The 21,523-nt window shown below is 52.3% G+C and overlaps 1 protein-coding gene across 3 annotated transcripts in view; it reads right to left on the bottom strand.

Moving 5' to 3' along the window:
- Nucleotides 1-284: 284 nt before the first annotated feature.
- The window catches only part of MLLT6 (MLLT6, PHD finger containing), a 46,909-nt gene continuing 25,670 nt past the window's right edge, over nt 285-21,523 (bottom strand). For all 3 annotated transcript variants that reach the window (XM_075036450.1, XM_075036451.1, XM_075036452.1), the window contains exons 9-20: nt 16,642-16,816; nt 15,261-15,851; nt 13,603-13,784; nt 12,732-12,849; nt 8,926-8,992; nt 8,409-8,551; nt 7,939-8,127; nt 7,652-7,737; nt 6,878-7,233; nt 6,637-6,745; nt 4,742-5,119; nt 285-3,900 (exon numbers count right to left, since the gene is read on the bottom strand). In XM_075036450.1, coding sequence (XP_074892551.1) covers nt 3,856-3,900; nt 4,742-5,119; nt 6,637-6,745; nt 6,878-7,233; nt 7,652-7,737; nt 7,939-8,127; nt 8,409-8,551; nt 8,926-8,992; nt 12,732-12,849; nt 13,603-13,784; nt 15,261-15,851; nt 16,642-16,816 — 2,439 coding nt within the window. In that variant the 3' untranslated portion in view covers nt 285-3,855. The remainder of the gene's footprint in view (nt 3,901-4,741; nt 5,120-6,636; nt 6,746-6,877; nt 7,234-7,651; nt 7,738-7,938; nt 8,128-8,408; nt 8,552-8,925; nt 8,993-12,731; nt 12,850-13,602; nt 13,785-15,260; nt 15,852-16,641; nt 16,817-21,523) is intronic.

The following is a 21,523-nucleotide window of genomic DNA, read 5'->3' as shown; positions in this document are numbered from 1 at the left end:
TCATTCCCGAGATGCAAAGCCAGGAAGGAGCCAGGCTGAGAAACCCTCCCCAGGCCTCGCTCCTGCCTCCTCGAGAGCATCGGAGTGTGCATCTGGGTGCACTGCGGGCAACAGGACCTCAGCACAGCCACAGGAAGTTAATCCCACAAGACCCTATTCTCATTTAAATTTTGAAACCCTAGCTGTATTAAAAAAGTCTTTGATATTAATATTAATATTATTTATTATAATAAAGAACAGTCAAGCAGCGTGAAAAAAATATATCTTAGCTACATTACCTTAAATTGCCAAAAATATACACATTTTTCTCTTTTATTTAATAAAAAAACAAATCAAAACAAAAAAGACACATGCAACATACTAAATGAGACATTAGCATCAAAATGGGTAAAGAAACGTACCCCAGTGCAACTGAAACACAGATAATCTTTAGCTTTTATTTTTGCTTTCCCCTGCTCTCCCTCTTTTTCACAGAGATACAAATGTTTAATGTCGACCTTCCAGCAGTGCCCCCTTCTTCTCCCCTCAATCTGCCAAAGGGACCTTTGGCTCTGGGACAGGTTGAGGCGATTAGACAAGGAGCACACTTCAAAGGGACCGGGCGCCTTTGGAAGATGTCAGAGAAATGTGTAAGTGCTATATGTCTCTTCCCCTGCTCGTCCTCTCCAGCCTCGTCCCTCCCTGCTCCAGAAAGCCCCGGAGAGCGGAGGGGCTTTGTACTCAAACTCCTGCCACCAACAAAAATCAATGGCATGGCCAGCACAGAGCAGAGGGGAACCAGGGACACCGTGAAGCTCAGCCCTCCCTGCTTTTAACAGCGATCCTGCCTACAAAACTGATTCCTTGAATTCAGTCCTCAATTTCCAACCTCTTCCGATGCGTGGGCTCCCAAATATTTTCCCAGTAGCAGTGAGGAGCCCAGTACAGCACGTTTCAGCCTCCGGACTGCAAACGCACCATTAAGTACCTCTCACCGACCCCCTGCAAGTTTTCTGTTGTAGCCCAGGGATTTGGGCACCAAACCACTGATCGGAACGTGGTTTTTGTTTGTCCTGGGAGACAACGCATGTTGTACTACGACTCGCTGCACAAGGGATAGATGCCAACCAGCCTTTCCTCCTTCCCATCCCCTCTCTTCCTGGTACTGGCATGTTTCTAATTTCAGGGAGTGAAATGTGGTTAAATGTTGGAAGAGTTTGACCAGGTCTGGGCACGATGTCAGGCCCTTGTGGTTACAGATTGGTCTGAAGGCCGTGCTGATGGTCAGCGTGACAGCAAAACAGGTGGCAACGCAAATTTGGGACCTTAAGAGTAAAAAATAAAATAAAAACCAAACCCCAGACAAACACAGCTGGGCAAGCAGCTGCCAGAGACCACATTTGCACATTTAACAGCCACTGTTTCACCCCTAACACTTCTGTCCATCATCTTGCTGACCCAAACCAGCGCTAAGGAATATCTGTTCCCAAATCCCAAGGACCTGTTGCTTACCAAAGGTTGGCAGGTACAGCCTTCACACGCACAAACAGGGCACTTCAGGGCTGAATTTAGCACGGCAGCCCTGAAACAGCCATTCTGCGTGTTACTTTCAAGCCCAAGACTCCTCACATGTGGAGGGGGCAGCAAGGCAAGGCCCCCACTGCAGAAACGGATCCTGCACTGAGCAGAGGGTCTCTGCGCCGGGGCAGTTTGCGTGGCGCAGAGGGGAGGGGGGACAACACAGCTGGGGGAGGAAAAAGAAAAAAAAAAAAATTAAAAAAAAGTGCAAGCACACTGTTGTGCCAGAGCAATTTCGGGGACAGGGAGCCAAAATTAGAGTCAAACCATTTGCAACTGAAAGATCTCATTCACAGTTTATAAGTACCAGGCGGATGGAAGGCGGCACAGCTCAGCCCGTGACTTACTCGGGAGGTGGCTGGGGACAGGGAATGTGTCAGCAAGAGCCACAGTTCAGTGCTCCTCTCTAGGTCTGTGCTGCAGAGACCACAAGGAAGGCAGAATTTTTTTTTTTTTTTTCTCCTGCATTTCCACTTTTAGCTGCCATCTCCATCTTTCCAATAGCTTCTTAACCTTGTTAAAACATTAGCTTTTCTTTATAAAAAAAAATTATATATATATAATATATATATATTTCTGAGCAGACAGCAGTGTTCTGCCCAGTTCACAGAACTGGAGGCTGAGATCAGAAAGGTATTTTCTCTCCTTTTAGCCTTATTCAACCATTGTGGTGACAATCTTCCAAACAAACACACACACACAAAAAAGAAAATAAAGAAAAGAAAATAAAATTAAAAGGAAGAAAGATATTTAGCAGATGAGTCTTGCCTATAACAAGCTTTTCTAGTACTATCAGCACAGACCCACTGCTGACAAATTTGAATAGTGCAAACTAGTTAGAGGCAGTGGGAATGTGCTGAAAAATATCCATTAAGGTCTGACAATTGTTTGTTTTTGTTTTTAAGACCCTCAGAGTTTCTATTAGCTGGAGTCTTCCTGCCTGCCCCCAGGAGCTCTGGATTTAACCAGCGGATAAGGAAAAGAAGGGGCATTTGTACGTTTGACGTAGATGTTCCCCTTCCCCCAGAGCTGCCCCACCTGTCCTTCAATCAATCCATCACATCCAAGCTCAGAGGAAGCCGATTTCATTGCTGAGGTTCCAGGCTACAAGACGGAGTTAAGGTCAAAAGGTGGAGAACAACGAAGGGTCCGATGTCCTAGCTCAGGAGACTGGTAATTGTCCCATTGCTTGGAGATCCCTTTTCTGAAGTGCCCAAGACCAGTGGAAGAACATGGTTTTGCCAGACTGGAGTGATTTGTGGTAGGTAAGAAAGAACAAGTACCGGATTTGGGATTCTCTCCTCCCCACACACATTTCTATCTCGCAGCTTAGGCCTGGGAAACAACTGCCAGGTTCAGATGCACCTTCTGAAGTTGGCTATGACAGGGGTAATACTGGCTACAGCCCCTTTTTGCAAGCTGAAATTTTAGCCTTTGGAAATCTTGGAAGGAAAGAGTGAGAGATGGCACAAGGAGCAGGAGTGTGCTTTTCATGTGAGAAGTACAGCACCGAACCGACAGCAGCTGGCAGAGCAGATGTGGCAATGTCCTTTAAAGAAGTAGGTGGCTATCACCTCCTCCCCAAGCACCAGTCCTTACCCATCGCTCCACTGCTTGTGTCTTTTCAGGCTGGGTTTGGATCCAGCTGAGGTGTTGGGGCTTCATATGATGGCTATAGAGAGAAGAGCATCCTAAGAGCCCAGCAGATGAAAAGCAGGTGAGAAATCTCAGCTACAGGACTTCTTCTTAACCTCCCCATCTGGGCGAAGCAGACCACGTAGGCACTGCCACCACGTCCCACTTCCCCAGCTGCGTCACATCCAGTGCTGCCTCCGAGGGCACTGCCACATTCCTCTGCACTGTGCAGAAAGGAGTCCTCAGCAGAGGGGCCTCCCTCCACCAAGGTCTTGGCCAAGGATGCTGGATGGTCTCTAGTGCATCGGCCTGGGGGGCTACCCACACGTGAACACACGCTCGCACTCAACGGCAGGGAGGAGACTGGCAGGCATCTGGTGTTAACTCTCTCCTCCACTCTGCACGGAAACACAGCTTCACTTTGAGCATGTGTGGCATGGACCAGGGCGGCGGGCAGCCCCCCACCTTCGCTCCTCCCGATACCAGGGCTTGGTCAGAGATGTACTGTCTTCCAAAGCACCTCTTGGCATTGCCCAGCGGCAGGAAATGCTTCTTGGAAGCCTTGTGCTCATTGCTCTAACAGTATCAAAGTTGACTGTGGAAAGCCACATTCCCCTGGCTGAGAGGAGTTGGCTGCTGGTTTGTTCGGGGTGAGGGGGGAGCTTAGCCCTTGTCCTGGGTAAGAGGAGCTCCCTTTTCATTCATGCTCTTTAAAAAACAAACAGAAAAAGAGACGCAGAGGAGACAGGTATCAGTACTGGACGGGCAGCAACACGAGGGAGCAGAAGCAGAGAGCCCTGCTGTGCTGCGGACCTGGCCCTGCTCACCGCGAACTCTCAGGCTCCTCCGAGATCAACGGAGACACGGGAGCCCCAGGTTTCCCCTCTGCCCAGTTCAGGCCGAACTGGCCCCTCAACCCTGGCCTTTGGCTCCTAAATGTCTCCAACCAGGGCTGGACCTTCTGGGTACAGGTATAGGCCAGGGGAGGGATGGAGGAGAGATGAAAGTATCACACCATCAGTCCCTAGACACTGGTGCTCCAGTACAAGGCTGCTTTACAGAGAGGCTGTAAACCTCTTCACAACCTCTCCTCTCGGGTGCAAGATTCCTTCTAAACCCTGGGTTTCAACATGCAGTCACCTTCGTATTTCATCACGAGGCTCCAATAGGGCCAGCACTGCCAGGGGCACATTGTCCCATCCAAGTCCTAGGGTTAACGGAGACAAATCTATGGCCTGTCTCTGCCTTGCTTCTGCAGCAGGTCTGGTGTGTCTCTGCACACACACACACACGGAAGGGCACCTTGGGAGCCTCTGTGCCTACCCGCGACCCTGTCTGGGCCCTACAGAAGTCCTTGGAGGTAGGATCAGGACGTGACACTGGCTAGTCAGGGATGCAGCAAAGCCAGTGGAGCATTCTGGCTCTGTTGCCTAAGCGGTGCCCTTGCTCCCCCAAGTTAACTGTAGCGCAGACTGTCTCTCCCCGGGTCTGTACAGCGCCTAGCACCACGAGCTCAGTGGGGTTAGGGTAGTGCTAGCAGCATACGCACCGTTCCTTTCGGGGTGTTGCCATCAGCCTGCAGGTTGAGAAACGGGTTAGTCTGTGCTGTAAGGACGGGTGGGATGCCTGTCCCCGAAGCCAGGAGGCTGTTCCCAGGAGTGCTGAGCGGTGGGGTGGCCTGGGGGGCCATGAGGGCATTGCTAGGGTTGAGCTGCTGAGGGGAGAGGGAGGCCAGAAGAGAGCTGCTGCTGGGGGGCGGCTGGGGGGCCGAGGTCATCAGGGCGCTGGTGGTGGAGTGCAGGGGGGCAGAGGTGGCTGCCAGGAGGCTGGTCATGGACAGCTGGGACGAGCTTGTCATCTGCAGCCGCTGCAGCTCCCTTTTCTGCTGGATTTGCTGCATCATCTGGAACACCAGGGCCTGCTGCTCCTGCAGGGAAAGGTGAGGAAGAGAAGTCAAAGGAGAGATAAAGGGCTCAGGAAGAGGCAACACCTAATACAAAGGAGCCAGGAGACACATGGGCACACTCCATCCCAGGCAATGCTACTGGGGACAGGGAGAAAGTCCCCTTGATCACACCTCTATAGGTAGAGAGAGGAACAGTCTGTCTTGTGTTCATTAACAGCCTGTGCTTATGACCTTTCCAACCCTGTTGTTTCACGAAGCGTAGGATTAGCTAACGCTCACTAAGACACCTGCAGGCACACAAATCTACTCCGCTCTTTCCAATCAATTGACTCATGGATTTTAAGTCTGTGGCATTCACTATCCTGAATTTCTAGATTGGCTGCTAATTTCCTTCCCCAGCCCATCCCACTTCACAGCTCGGCCCTGACCCACAGGGTCAGTGTAGGTGAGCCGGACTCGGGGGGACAAGGGCCACAGCTCACCTGCACCCAGAGGGACGCCCTCGAATCCAACCAAACTGCGGAAATCACTATAGCAACCATCGACCAATGCGGCAGGCTGAGAGCTGACATTGTTCCCGTACCCACAGGGATGCAGCTGATGACACGGTGACATCAGCTGCTGTAAAGAGAAGCCCTTTGAAATTTGCTTTTCCTGGGTTATAAATAGCCTGACCCAGAAATCTATCCAAAGCAATGGGCCAAGTTCATGGGAGATATAAATGAGCACAGCTTCATTGATGGGAACTGTTAGCACTCCCGTGCAACTCCACCGCAGGGGAGGGACACCACAGGTTTCTGCAGGGCAAGTGAATGCGGTTCTTACACACTCAGGGGCTTGTTTACCATCTATCCGTGCAGCCGTTCCCACAACAGCCTGGGATGGGGCTGCTGTTTTACCCGCGAGGATGCAGGCAAAGAGCCAAGATCCTCAGAACAGCTGCCTGATCCTTCTTCTGACCCCAAAGTCCTCAGCCACCTGCACATTACAAGTCTCCCTGGCATCTCCAGTTCACCATGTTAATGTGCCCAGGCACAGCTCACCTCCCTCAGGACTAAGCAGTTTGGTGCATATCTCTTTCTAAACTCAAGTAGTGTCCTCAAGCAAGTTCCTCTTCTCCTGTGGGCCTCAGCACATCTGCAAGCCCAGAGACCAGTGTGCTCTGGCAGCAGTAGCAGACATGATTTGCATTCAAAGATGGCTGGAGGAGGTAACAGCACGCCTGATTTTGTGGTGGTTTAGCCTTACCATGTTCTCACACCCTCAGGATGTGGGAAACCCAGATTAAATTTTTTCCTTTGTACAAAAAAGTTCAAATCCCCATCTCCCTCCCTCCAGGAGGTGCCGCACCTTCCTGCCTAAAGCTTTTCTCCTCACTCCACCCACAGCAGCCCAGAGCCAAGGAAAAGGCACATGACTCTTGCAGCCCTGTGGGCAGGGGATTCATGTGAAGGAGGAAGCCCTAAATTTTGCTCTCTGCTCCAAGGCTTTCCCATTAAACAGCTCATCAGATAAAAGGTGCCAGCAGGCACACTTACCGGATTAAGCGGCTGGGAAGTCAGGAGCTGCTGAAGCTGCTGGAGCTGTTGTTCGTGTTGGTGCAAGACGTGCCGCTGCTGCTCTGTCAGGGGACTCAGGCTGGGCATGCTGCAAGGGGAGCAGGGCAGGGAATGTGAGCGCAGCCCGTCTTGGTCCTGCATACATAGGGCCTCCCTCCCTCCCGGTGCTAAGCTTCTGCTGGAGAGGGCAGGGCTGTCCCCGCGAGCTCCCCATCCTCACCTGCTCAGGCTGGTGGAGAGCTGCAAGGTCGGAGGCCCGCTCGCCTGCGTCAGCGCGCTCGGAGGCTGGGCGGCCTGAGCTCCGTTCAGATTCCCCAGGATCCCGTTGATGGGCATCTGCTGGCCTCCTGCCAGGGTCCCCATCAGGCCGTCCACCATGGGCACCGTGGAGAGGCTGTGGCTGGCAGTGGTGCCTCCCCCCAGCCCGCTGCCTGCCACCCTGGCCAGGCCATTCACCTGCTGCACCCCGGGCAGGGGTAGCGAGGCAGGACTCTGCTGCAGCATGGGCAGGGGCGGAGGAGTGCTGTGGAAGGACAGGGAAGAGCTGCTCCTGCTGGGGCAACCTGAATGAGGGTCCTGGGGGAGAAACGGACATAAGAGCATCGGACTGGGGCAGCTTGTGAAAGGTCAGCTCAGCTCCAAGGGTGCTTTGGGCAGAAGCGGGAGGTGGGAAGGGGGGGCTGTGAGTGCAAGTGCAGGTGTATGCTCAGAGGGGTCCCAGAACTCAGACATGCTTTGCTGGATCTCTAGAAGTGCAGCCAGAATAACCTAGAAGTATTCTCACCTCACGGTCCCAGCCTCAGCTACTCTACTCAGACCCTCAGCACTGAGATGAGCTGAAGAAGAGGCACTCCAGAGAAAGAAACCTGATTTCTGGGCCTGGACGACAAGGCTTTGCGAGCTGGCTATCACGTCAGAGTACTGGGACTGCGCTGCTCTGTTCCCTCCCCGAGTCCCTGCCCCAGCTGGCTGGCAGATGCAGTGGCCAGTGTACCTCAGAGGAAGTGGAGAGCGAGTTCTCGATCCCAAAGCTGTTCTTGCATGGGGGGCTCTTGCTGATGCTCAGGGAATCGTTGCAGACTGTACGGAGGAAAGAAGTGAGGATGCAGAGTCAGGGGTGGAGCCTGACATTGCCACAGCGATAGCAAAGGACAGTGCATGCTGCCAGTGGCTACAGAGAGATAAATGGGTCATATCCTCCCCATTGTGAGCCCCTCCTGCCCACCCCAGGGCACCGCTATGAAAGGGCACAGGGTGATGCATCCCACCACGTCCCCTCACCGTTGGGAGGCAGGATGTACTGGGCCTGGCTGCCTGGGCCGTTGCTGCTGGTCACCACGGGGAAAGGGACAGAGAGCTGGACGTTGAGGAGCTGCAAACGCTCCTTCTTGGCCGTCAGCGTCATGATCTGCTCCTGGAGCCGCTGGTTCTCCTTCTGCAGCGAGTGCAGGGCTTTGAGCATTTCTACAACTGCAGGGAACGGAAGGGGGGACGGGGGCCAGGGTCAGGGGAGAGAATGGCAGACGGAGGAAAGAGGAGAAGGGGATCCACAGGAGGTACCACAATTAGACCACACTGGGGGAGGAGACTGGCCCCAGATCACAGACCCACTGCCAGCTACTCCCCCATGGCACAGACTAGCGCTTTGTCCCCCACCCGGCTCCTTTGCCTGTGGGCAAAATCCCAGCTGGCTCCCACACAAACATGCACAAGGACCTCTCCTCCCACAGCCCATGCCCTGAGTGACTCACTGTTTACGCCGGCTTCCCCATTGCCCTGCTTCTCCAGGAGCTGCTCGATGTTTGGGGTAGCCTGGGGAACATTCTCCAGCTGCCCGCTGCTGCTACAGGACACTGTCTGGTCGAAGAGGGTCGGCAGGCTGCTGATGGGGGACCTGGGGAAGGGTTGAGGAGATGTCAGTGATGCTTCCCCAGTCTGCACCTGCACTCCACTGCTCCCTTCTCCCCACATCTCCTCTGCCTCACGCTGGGAGTGGCTGCATCCCTCCCAGCCTCAGTCTCCCCTGCTCCACTTCGGCAGAGCCCTCCGTCCCCGTTAGCCCCAGCTCATATTGGAAAAGCAAACCTGCCTCCTCCCATCCCATCCCACTCCCAGCCCCAAGGAGGAGGGAAGGAGCTGCCTCTACTTCTCCCAGTCCCCTTCCCCTGCTGTGTCATCCCACGGCTTCCCGGGGTACCGCCGTGCCCACGCGGATGCGGAGGCACCCCGATGCCTGGCGACAGGGGAGGACTCCTGAAGGACACTCACATGGAAGAGAGACTCTCCTGGGGCGACGTCCCTCGGCAGCCAAAACTGCAGTCTTCCAGGTCAGGCTCTGGGTGGGGAGAAGGACAGAGAGGCACAGCCTTCATAAGCGTCCAGCCCTCGCAGGTGTCCGGGTTTTGTCACCCGAGGGAGGCGAGCGCCGGTCCCCGCTAGATGGGAGCACCGAGCAGCGCAGGGCACCGGCATTGCATAACGGCTCCGCCCGCCGTGGGAGGGGCTGCGTGGCTTTGCGTGTCACCCTGTGTCACGCCGGGGGGGTGGGGGTGTGTGTGTCACCCTGGGAAGGTCACCGACGTGACACCCCCCCAAAACGGCAGCGGCCAAATTTGCCGGGCGGTGCCTGCGCCGGGACCGCAAGCCCGAAGCCGCGGGGAGCGGAGCAGAGCGGGAGCCGGTCCCTGCCCCAGCCCGGCTCCCTCCCCCGAGGAAACCCGAGGGATGGGCAGAAAGCAGCTTTTCCTTTAGCTGTAAAGCTGCGGGGGGGTGGGAGGCTTTGCTGAGCCTGCAAGGATGAATCAATCCTGTGCAAAGCCCCACTCAGCTCTCCCAAGTGCCGCTGCAGCCCTTCTGCCTCCAGGATCCTTTCCTGAAACCCAGCTGGCATCCTCCAAAGTCTCCAGATGCTCAGCTCCCTTCTAAAGAGCTTAAACAAGTGCTTTAGTGTCCAGAAGCTACCCCCATAGCCATCTTTTTGTCCCAGGGAGCTGGGACACCGCAGTGCTGGGGGCGAAGCCACTGTACATGTGCACATGGGCAGGATATCTCCCATCCAAAGAGTAATCAAGAAGTGAAGTACATTTATCTGCCATTTGCTTTCCATCCCCAGAGCCTGCCAGCCCATAAACACACGTTCCCCTCACTCTGGGACATGTCAGATGTTGCGACTACAGCCTACACCAGCTGGCTGACTTGCCCCTCCTCTTCTTCGCACAATAAGAGACACTTCTGATGTGCAAGAATCCAGGAAGTCTCCTGCAGGGAACGCTGTGATTTACAGTGTAATGCCCTGAGCAGGGCATTAGTTACTGGCAGTATTTTCTACTGCTGAGAACAAGCAAACACAGCTGTTGTTCAGCAGCTCTTACAGACAGGTATGAGTGGGATCCTCACTCCTGCATCCCCATGGGAATATCTTCCTGCCCATCAATTACAACTGGTCCACCCTTCTGGGGAGAAGCCACCGCTTTCTGGACGTGACCAGCAGTTGCCAGTCAACGGTAGTCTCCCAGTATAAGGCACCATGTGGAGACAAGTCTTGATTTCAGGGACACCACAAGGCACATGAACTTCCTAATTTCTCCAACTCAGGATCAGCTACCAGAAGGCTGGGAACAGTCAGACCACAGCAGTGCTTCTCAGTATTGTTTCTATCCAAGGACCACCTAAACCTTTTGAAAAGTATCCACAGCCCACTGTGTGCAGCTTTGCCACAACATTTTAACTTGCAACCAAATAAACATTTAGCTAAGCTTTGACTGCCTCCTTGTTACTGTCATGTTGTTTGCTTGCAGCCCAGGGAGGTTATGCGCATATATACAATTCTGGTTTTCTGAAACAGTACCAGGCTCCATATTCAATTATCTTCTGGCCAACACCACCCTGTTGTCTACAGAACAGGGAGATGCCTGAGTTATCACACAGAGACAGCACTCTCCAAGGCAGCAAGTATGAAAAAAGAGGCTTGAAGACAACTAGAGAAGATAAATACATTTGGCCTGTCATCATAATAAGGCAGGATCCAGGACAAGCCGTGGGAGGAAGAACTAGACAGTAGCTAAGGGAGTGGGAAGATAAGAATCAGACTTTTTGTACTGCCAAAGGCACCGTGGTATCAACCTGCATCAGTGATAACAGTTTCTCAGTTCCCCCATCTGTAAGACAGGGAAACACCATTTCCCTGTATCATATTAAAATTGTGAAAAGCTCAAATATTACTGCAATGAAAGCTACATCTCCATGGTATCTGTCTACACAGACACTCTCAGGAAAGGTAATCTGAATTACAGACAAGGCTGGATTACTTAAAACTTCACAACCATCCTGTTAACGACTTGGGATTAAAGCAGTCACCACACTTCTAAGTGAAAATGGCCCCACACAGGTAGTTTAATGCATGTTAATTAATCCCCCTGGAAAAAAAAAGTGAATTTGACTTAACACCCTCTGGGCCACTAGCTCCAGCAGGAGGAGATAGTGATGGACAAACCTTAAACGTGACAAAAACCAGGAGCTGTTCTGAAGGCTGCCTGGAACTGGAAAAAACACGTCCTGAAGCTTATAAGATCCCAGTCAAACAAAAAAAGCAATCTTGGAAATGGAAACTAAGGATCAGGCTTTTTCGAGTACTTTGTATGTTAGATTTTGCCTACATGATTCATTCATTAGTAGCCGCGGGGCTGGAACAGAAAGAACCCAGACTGCCGAGCCTCCGTGTTGTGCCTGAACCACAGGGCTATTCCTGACAGCTCACTAGCTTCCTTCTTCTGTCAGCACCTTGCCAAAATAACAGCAAAGGGGAAGCGGCAGTGGGTCATCTCTCTCTTGTTGATTGCCGTGAGGGAAGAATAACTCTTTGAATCATCCCATTCCTTCCTTAATTCCAGGTGACTGAATCACTCCTGACTCACAGCTCCCATGCAATGGCCCTGACTCCCACTGGGGTCAGCGGCACAGTCACCTTCCAGTTGCACTCAAGCAGATGCAAGCTGCCGGCAGGGACATACAGACAAAATGCTGCCAGTGACACATGGAGAGACAGACAGGCACCTTCCGTGGCCTCGCAAAGATCATAAGTAAGCATACGTGTTCATTCATGCTTTACATGCAGGCATGCACGCTTGTTAAGGCAAATAAGGGCACACTGGTGTCAGATTATCCGGAGAACTCAGAGCCACCTCTAATGAGGACTGTGTGTTTTAAAGTGCTTGTCACTCAGTGTGACACTGGGCAGAGTTTTACCTCCCAGGAGTTCAGCATCCAGCATGCTGAGCTGCCAACATTTCTGGGCTAGGGGAGCATGAGACAGTTGCACCACTAACTGCAACATTTGACAATCAGGAGGGTGCTTTTGTTTAACTACTGGTGCAAACCAAAAATCAGGCCCACTCTGTTTTGGGAAAAAAAAAATCTGACGATGCTTCAAGTTTCCTGCTTATTAACCAGGCAATTTTCCAAGAAAAATGAATTTGCCTTGGTGGGAAAAAATGAGCAGTTGTAAGTAATTCAGTGTTGGCACGTTCATGTTTGGAAGCTGAAAACGGTGGATTTTGCTGCATTCATGACAAAGCCAAAGGGGAAGGGCAGAAAGTAACTCAAAACAGAAATGGCAGACGAAAGTTAAGAGTGAGACATCTCTCTCATTTAAAAAGAAACCCAGAAAACAAAACCCCAACAAAAACTTTTAACTTATTTTGAGCAAGCAAAAGCTCACAGTAGTTTTCACTAGGCTTGTACAGTTTTAGTGTGTAAAAAGACAACAAATTTCTACAGGGAGGGACTTAATATTCTTGCACTTTTCTAGCACATGTCCAGGGACACACATTATCCAATGGACACACCAGCAGATGTGCTTTTACAGAATTGCAAGCCAGCACTTCATTAAGGCAAACACAAGCACCCCCTGCCTTGGGGAAAAAGCCACTGTCCCTCTCTCCTAGCCCCTGGCTCTCACACGCATAGGATGGGAGCAAGCAGGGAGGGCAGCTGGAGAACTATGGATGCAGTTGTCTCCACTCTTCCAGGGAGACCCCTTTGGAAGTCCAGACTCACATACCTTCTGATTCACGTACCTGCCCGGCTGCTTTCCGACTGATTTAAGAGTGGGTTGATTGATAGCCCAGATGTGAGGGGGCTTCCAAAAATATGTGAGGAAGGGAGGCTAAACGTTGAACCTGCCAGTGAGAACACCTACATGGCAAAACAAGGAGGGAGAGAGAAATGACTTCTCAAAAATGCAAGAGGAAAATAACTTCATTATTCCATCTCTTCCTGACTCTTGAACCCAGTTTGCTCATGAGAGAGAGTGTTAAAAATATCTCCTTGGAAGTCTCACTAGACAGTTGAAATCTGCCCAGCCCCATCTCAGAGCCAAGAGGTCTGAATGAGCCATGTTAACACTGAAGCTGTAAAACTAACTCTCTCCTCCCTGTAAAACACCTCTCACAGTGAGCTCCCGACAAAGGACAAGGCTCTGTCTCCCGGCACACGCACAGCCCACCCAGCTGGGACGTGTGAGCCCTCCCACCAAGTTATCTGTGCTGCAGAGTGAAGGTAGGGCTGGCACTGGTGGCAGGATCCAGCCGAGCAGCAGGCAACGAGCCGCAGAGGACACAGCACACGCCGATAGCCAGGCCTCTGCTACCTGAGTGCTGTCCGTGCTCCACTTACAGTCAATGGAAAGCAATGCATCCTTTTAGGTTGCAATTCCTCCCACCCCGAAACAGGCTGCATGGGCTGTGACGCAAAACTGCCTACATCTATCTACTGACTCTAAAGGAAGCTGCAGTTGGCAGATCCCCTCCAAAGTGAAAGAAGAGTAGCTGTTCCTGAGTGGAATAAGCAGCTCCTCTGTGCCCACAAACTGGCCCTGCTCTGCCAGCGACTGCTCTGTCCAATGCTTTCCTGCACTACAGTCCCTTTTCCCGGTTCTGACGTTCTTACCTGTGTGGTGGAGACTGAGGAGGAGGAAGCTGGGATGGTGCTAGCAAAGGGAGACCGGTTGAGCTGTGGGAGAGACGACGTACCCTGGTGTGCCAGCAGGCTGGAAGAGAGGGGTGTACTGCACACAGCTCGGAGCACTCCGCCCCCATGGGAAATAGGGTCCTTGTTACTGGTGTAGATCCCTGCAAGGGGAGGAGACGTGTTAGAGAGCCACGCTCCCCTCCGATGGCCTGGAAGTGCCTGGTTTTCTGCAGGGCTTGATCTGAGAAAGGGAGAGTGGCACCAACGCACAAGACCAAGTGTAACATGCACTTCAGCATCTCACGGCCTGGCATGCAGTGAGGGTGGTCACAGCCCACAATCCTTCTATCAAAACGTATCACAAACTTTTCCAGCCTTACCCCTGCCCCCATCTTGTTTGCTCCTCACACCCCAATACAATCCGACAGAGAAATCACAGCATAAAGTGACTCACCGAAGGCACATGTCAGTGGCAGAAGGGGGTAATGGACTCAGAGAGTCCCACTCTCTGCTGTCCATGCTAGTCAAGGGACCACACTCTTGCTAAGCTAACCTGTCCCCTTCCATGATGCTGATGGACCATGGTGGGGCATGAACAGATAAATGAGGAAGAAAGGGTGAGGAGACAGCTGCTGCTGAGAGAGGGGACCCGCCTGATTTCGCCTTGGCTCAGGCATGTGGCAGAGGCAGCGCCCAAAGCTGGGTTCTTCAGAGTCCTGCCAACATCTCTCCGCAAAAGAATGGGAGAACAAGCAGGCAGGAGAGCCAGGCCTGGCAGCCTCCTCCTCTTTGAAACATCCCTTTGTTGTTTCAGGGGAGAGGCAAAAAAAAAAATGGCCTAAGGTTATGATTATGGAAGTTGCATCAATTCTTGCAGCTCCTCTCCTCTCTCAGGCAGTGCAAATGGGCCAGGGCTCCCAGGCGCACACAACAAAATTATACTCCCCCCCCCCCCCTTGCAATCTGACCTAAATTGGAGCATCTGCAAACAACTCACAATAGACCGATGACAAGTTCTGCTGCCAGAACAGTGTCAAACCTCAGCCCTGAGCGGCAGGCGCCTCCTCTGCCTGCTGCCTTAACCCCTTCCTGCCACATGTCCTGGCTGCCCTTAACGCAGCCAGGCCAGGGAAGGGGACTCAGGCTGGAAACAGCTGTAAGCCTCTCGGCAGAGTTAATGGTGTGCCAGTCTCCCAACCCTACATGTATGTGGTAAGACCAGGATGAGAGGTTTTGCTTTTAAAAGAGGAGTTAAACTTGAACCACTTATGAGAGTCCCTCATTTGGGGTCAGATAGTGGTTGTTCCCATTTGGCCTGTGAATATCCCTCTCTATCACTTCGGAAATTACTCTCTGGCTAGCTGAGGTTTGCCAGCACTTGAGCAAAAAGGGTTTTAAATGCCCCCCAGCTCAGATCTGCAGCCCATCTCCAACGACAGAAGCTGACCCGGAGGACATTCTAGGATGAAGGCCAAGATGGAAAGGGGAGACCCAGATGTGGATTTTTATAGCTCCTGGGACTGAATTAAAGGGACTGGACTCTGTGCAGACAGGTCCAGACACCAGCCAAATGCGATGAAAAAGACAGCAGGGCTGGGAGGAACTGTGCACACCTGGAGCCCTAAGGGGGAACATACCTGAACCCAGCAGCGGGGACTCCATGCTGAGGCTGGGCAGATTCCCCGTGTGGCTGAAGGACCGTGAAGAGTTGCCGATGCTGGAGCTAACAAGAGAGCCCCCGGAGAAGGGTGACGAGGAAGTAGACGTGGACCCAGCCAGCTGGGCACCCAAAATCTCTTTGCTTTTGCCCCCTTTCGGCCTGCCAGGCCCATGCTTGTTCTTCTTGCTACCCTTGTGCTTCTTTTCCTTCAGCACCTCTCCATCCTCCATGCTGAGGGATGGCATGCGCTTGTGGCTGCTGCTGCCACCACTGGTCCCACTGGTCCCCACCGAAGGGCCGCTGACAGGGTTCGAGGCCTTATAGTCCACGGGGGAAGCATCACGGCCTCTCTGCTGGCTCACCGCGGAGGTGGAAAAGCGCATGATGGACCCAAAGCCTGAGAAGATCACCTTCTGCTCAAAGATGTCCCCCTTCTGGCCTTCATACAGAGGGGAGCAGTGGGAAGAAGAAGAGGAAGAGATAGGCTTCCGGTACTTCTCGTCGTCCTGCTCAAGCTTGGGGAATGTCACAAAGTCCTGGGAGCACTGCAAGTTGCTGCAGGAGGTACCTGGGGGAAGCAGAGGGGAAGCAGACGTAGGAAGGCTCGTGGTGGCAGTAACTCAGCCCATAAGGCAATAGGAGCACAGTCACAACACAGGTCCTCTGGCGCAGGCTAGTTACCAAGCTGAAGGCCATCCCTGTCACCTCCCAGGCGTTGCTTTGATGCTCTCTGGCAAGCATGAGAGGTGTATACCAGCAGCTTCATCCCACCCAAACGTGCACATGTCTCCTCCCCCAGGCTCTGCATCACTACTGTCCCTCCAGCCCCGATTAGGGTCCCAGGAGACAAAACATGCTAGCCATTATGACAACAGCTCAAAAAAGAACTGAGCAAGGTCAGAGCAGATGGGAGCCCTGCAAGGCTTTGACTCAAAGCTCAAGGGAGCCTAGATATCAGGTTTTGGCTCAGGTCTCTCCACTAGTACTCCTTAAAACACTGCTGCAGACAGTACCACCTACGGAGGAGAGGGCAGGTGCTGCCCATATTGCCTGTGCACAGTATCCCTTCCCTCCTCCCTCCACTCAGACATCTGGATCTGTTTTTCCTTGCAGTGCAGCAGGCCTGCACAGAAGGGGAGCTGTAACGCTGATCTGACGCAGTTCTTCTCTCTGTGCATGGAGTTAGTAGCAGCAAGACTTTTCCCTTTCTCTTCAAGGGGTTAAAGAAATAGCCATCAGCAAAGTTTCACAGCACTAGCTGGTGAATGGGTATCTTTACAGATCCAGAGATATCAAAGAGGAGCGAAGCAAAACATCCCCATTCTCCCCTCCTCTCTTGCTTCTCCTTCACCCCTTACCTGCAGGCTGGAAGGTCCCGCTGGACGAAGCTGAGCTGAAGCCAACCGAGCTTTTCCCGCTTCCCGTCTTCTTCCCCTTGTGGCTGCTGCCATGGCTTGAGGACTTCCTGCCTTTCACCTCCGACCTGCCGACCTCCGAGGTCTCTTTGCTCCCCTCATGGTGGCTGGTAGAGCCCTGGCAGCAGCAAACACAAGGTGACTCACTCAGGCCAGATGTGGCCACAGCAGGGGCTCTTTTTACCAATTTCCTCTTAAGAGAAGTAATTGCCCCCTCTGCCTACAAAGTGATGGTCAGGTCATGTTACTCATGAGAGGAAAAACAACATTTCCCTCTATTGCTGCTCGGTCACATCAGGCTTTATACGCCTAGGGATTACACTCATCCCATCTAACTGCAGGAAATTAAACAGGGCACTGACAATCAGGGCACAGACATCAGAGATTCCCTGCATTGTCAGCAGAAGGGAGTACCTCAGAGGGTTATTCAGCCCAAATAAAAGCTGAATTTGGCTGTGATTCAAACATATATTTCAGCTGCATCTCTCAGGTGTGATATTCTCAGCAAGGTCATTCCACCTAGGAGAGCTTGCTCATCCTTGTGCTGTGACAGGAGTTTCCCTGGGTTCCCTAAAGCATCCACTGAAGCAGCTCCACTGCCAGCCCAAGGCTTTCCAAATCTACTGCAGTAAATATTTCACAGTGACATTGTTAGAGCAGCATCTGACCATGCAGCAACAGATGCTATCCAAACCCCATATAAGCCTGCAGGAGACAGGGAAGCAAGGGGAGTGAAGAGGCTGGCCAGATGCTAGGAAATCCAGGAGCTTGGCATGAGAGAGAGAAGTGTGGGAGTTTAGCAGGGGGAGAGTGGAATGAACCAAAAACCAGATCCCCCAGGGCACCCACGCTAGGATATGAAACCTTCACCTTCAAGTCACTTCAAAGCCAAACAAACTGGCAGTGTTCAAAGATCACTTCTTGCAAGGTATTACTGCAACCAATCAATATTATAGATGTAGCTCCAATGTGATGGCTGCAACCCAAAATATAACACCTGTACATTAGTGCAAACACCTTTTATTTCTTACTGAGTAGATACAAGGAAGACACAGAGAAGCACAATACCTTTCTTACATTCCACTATCCCTGACTCCAGATGACCTCTTCTTGGGTAGAGCTAAAGAAAAAAGGGCTTGTAATGCAGACTCATGAATGCCCAGATAAAAATCTTTCCCCATTCCTCCCACATGGTTTAATCACTCTGCACAATGCAACAGCTGGCAGCCTAACACACACCAGATGTACCGGGAATATGAAAGACAGGAGGAAGGGAGTGGTGGAAATTAGGGGGGAGAGGAGGGGGAATCTGTATTTTCTCATCACAGACTCCTGGATGTAGGAGATTAAGCCTTCTTGATTTATGAGCTCAGAGGGAGCATGAAAATCTTTCCGACTTCCCACATCTGCCTGGGGAGGGAAAGGAGAGCAGTGTCTGGGGGCTATGGGAAGTCCTGAGCCTGCTCACGAAGTCACAGGAATGAGATGGCTCATGTCTCAGCAGAAACACAAACCCCTGAATTTTCCTCCCATAAATTCACCTCCTTGGAGCTCCACACAAGGTGCACGAGGCCACAGTAGGGCAGGGAGAAACCACATGAGAAGACATGTTCTAAATCCAGAGTGTCAGGAAGGGAGTGCAGGGCAAGCAATGAATCAGTGCAGGGTGGAAGGGGGAAATCTGAGCTGGGAAATAAATCTTAATTGCAAAATTAAAGGGGAGGGGGAGGACAGAGGGGAAGAGAGGCTGGGCTGACTCAGGGGAAGGTGGTAAATGGACAGACGCTCACCTGTAGGGCTGATCTGACCTCACAGACCTCCCCGAGAGACTCCCAGAGATTTTGGGGGCAGGATTTTCCCACCTCCTGCCAATTGCTATGCTAGGTATTGTTTGCCGAACAGGTCACGGCAGACAGATCTGTATGGTACTACCAGAAGCCCTCCTCACCACAAAGGACCCTTCTCTAGCAGCCATTCCAGAGAGCCTGAATTTGGGGCAAGGACCCAAGCACTGCAGCCGAGGAGCAAAGAGAGGGAAACCGAACTACACTAAATCACTTCCCCTCTCTGTGCCTCTATTCTTTCCCACTTTGCTCCGTGGAGCCTGCAAGCTCTGTGTGGCAGCAGAGCCTTCCAGGAGACACACGTGGACTGCCAAGCACAACACGGCCTTGATCTGAAGGGGAGTGGTCTGCTACCATAATGCCAATATTAATAACAGTAATGAGGGTTACAGTCCCATCGCCTCCCTAATGAAGGAGATTCTCCAGCTCAGGGCTGCTGCTTAGAGGGAAGAGGACTGGAGGAACCTGCATGCCTGCTGCCTGCCTTGTGCATAAACAGAGGGCTCAATCTCTGGATCATCGGCTTTTCTCCAGCATGGAAATCCGTGTGTGTGTGCGCAGAAACACCAATGTTTCATGTGTTGCAAACAGGTGTGTGGGGGAGGGCATGCTGCAGAGGAAAAAAGAAATAGGGAACCACTGAGGAAGCGAGAGCTTTCTTTCAAAATGAGGCAGCAGCTACATTTTGAAGGTCTATTTAAAGCAACCAAGTAAAAAATGTCACCAGAATAAACCTGCTGCCCCAGCTGGAGGTGACAGTCTGATGGGGAAACTCCTGCCTCAATCCAGGAGCCCGGAGAAGTGAGACGAAGTCACGCAGGCACCCAAGCGCAGGCATGCACGCACCTCCTCCCCCCCGGCACTCGCTGTCCCCCGAGGGGCTGTACCTGTTTTCTGGCCTCTCTGTGACACTGTGCAGCACCCAAGCTCTTCATTCATTAATTTATTTATGGGAAATCAGAAGAGCATCTCTTTGCCTCCTGATTGGCGGGACGAGCTCCTAGAGGGAACCACTGACGAAATACAGAAGGGGTGGGGGAGGCTGGTGCCGCGTCGGAAACACAGAGCGGCTTTGCCCTGGATTAAACTACTGGTGAGGGGAAGCAGGGAGAACACAAAATGAGGAACAATGCGACGAGAGCAGGAGCTCCTCCAGCCCACGCACCACAGGGCGATGTGCTGAAGCAGCCACCCAGGCAGGCTGTAAGCACCAGCTGCCTTTCCACACTGGATCGCTAGGTAGAGGTCAGGCGAGTCTCCGTCAGGAGCTCTGGGCCAAAGCGCTTGCACAAGCTATGGCACCTCTGTGCCTGAGCCACTCGCAACCTTTACCACGTCCCTTCCCTCGACCTCGAGACCAGGCAGCACTGCACTGCTGTTCTTTATGGGTGGGGACTGGAAACACAGATGGGCTGAAGACCATATTTTTGTGTCCCTGATGTCACTGGCAAATTCCCACTCATGTCAGTACATGGGATGCTAAAAGGCTCAGGGATTCTTACCACAAATATCCATGCTGAGACATGCTTTGATTAGCAGGAGTAATCATCAACCTTCCTCCACAAACCCCTACCCCATCACAGCAACTGAATTTGCCTGAGCCAGGCACAGTGCAGAGGTTCCCAGGATCTGTCAGCTCCAGGCCGGTCCTGGGTAGATGCCGAGAGCTCAAATAACAGTGGGAAACCTGGAAAGTCTCCCTGCCTCCAGTGGTGTCTGCAATCGTGAGCTCTTCACCCTGCTGTGCTCCCTCTCCAGCACCTGACCGGGAGAGGGTGGGTGCGGGGAGGCCTTGGCATCCACGGCTTAGATTACAAAACCCAGAGCAAGCCAGATGTTGCAGCCCAAAACACGTAGCATGTGTGAGTGTATGTCAACAAGTGATCATGATGTCTGCAGCTGGCAGAAGAAGGCAGCTGGGGTGGCTTGCAATCCTGCAGATTTACTGCAAGTGCAACAGAGAGCGGCAGGATGGCTCCCCAGGGGCATTTGCAGGGGGAGGGGAGAGGCACGCTGCTTGCTGTTCGGCTGCGCACTAACCTCTATTGCCAGAACCAGGCACCAGCTACATGGAGAGATCCTGAGCGTAGAAACTGCCACCTAAATTTGTCTGGCGGTGTGTGACTACAGAGACAGGAGCAGCCCTGGCTGCCAAGACTTAGTGGTGAGACTCATTGCTCCTTCCCTGGCGAGAAACCCTCCTCTGCCCCAGGCCCTCTCCATGAATGCCATCTTTCCAACAGGCTGTTCAAAAGCGTTACTAGTTGGCAGCATTTTGACATTTTTGGATAGACCGCATGCAATAGCCAGAAACCACTACCCAGAGGGGACATTTTCTGCCTCCCACTCCCTCGAAAGTCTGTAGGAGCTTCAAGTAGCCAGCATGACAATGAATGACAGCCTATATCTAAGCACAAATTCACTCTCTACAATCCATCCTCCCAATCCATCCAAAAGCCCTAGCCCCGGAGCACCACTGGAGGATTTTCAGCAGGTCAGCTGCTCTACATGCTATCTGGAAGGGACACGCCTGTGCCCCATGAGCAAGGTTTCCTGCCCCTCCATGAGAGTGACAAAAATCACATCGCCCAGAGAGACTTTTCAGAGGCAGGAGGAGAGCTCAGAAGAGGTGTTATGAAGAGTTGTTTGCATGCTGTGAATTCACACCCTAGTTTCACTTTCCGGTGTAGGTGAGAGCTGAGGCCACCGCTGTGTTTTCCGTGTGTTTATCCACCAAACCAGAGTGAGGCAGTGAGAGCTTGTCACTGCACAGACAGAACACGGAGGCCTGGTAGAGTCTAAGTGTCAGATATTAATGGTATTTAGATTCCTAGAAGATGCAGGGAAGCACTCAGTGAGATGTTCAGAAATCTGGCAGAAGTCAGAGGTCTAGCAGAATTGATTTCAAGAGGAAGACTGAAACCACATCAAAGGCTCTTCTTCATAACTAAGTGGTTCAAGAGGGGAACACAGGGTGGACG

The sequence above is a fragment of the Buteo buteo genome, chromosome 9, assembly GCF_964188355.1.
Source record: "Buteo buteo chromosome 9, bButBut1.hap1.1, whole genome shotgun sequence".
NCBI classification, from domain to species: domain Eukaryota; kingdom Metazoa; phylum Chordata; class Aves; order Accipitriformes; family Accipitridae; genus Buteo; species Buteo buteo.
Note: the sequence above shows the minus strand (reverse complement) of the source record. Positions and strands in the feature narration are given on the sequence as shown.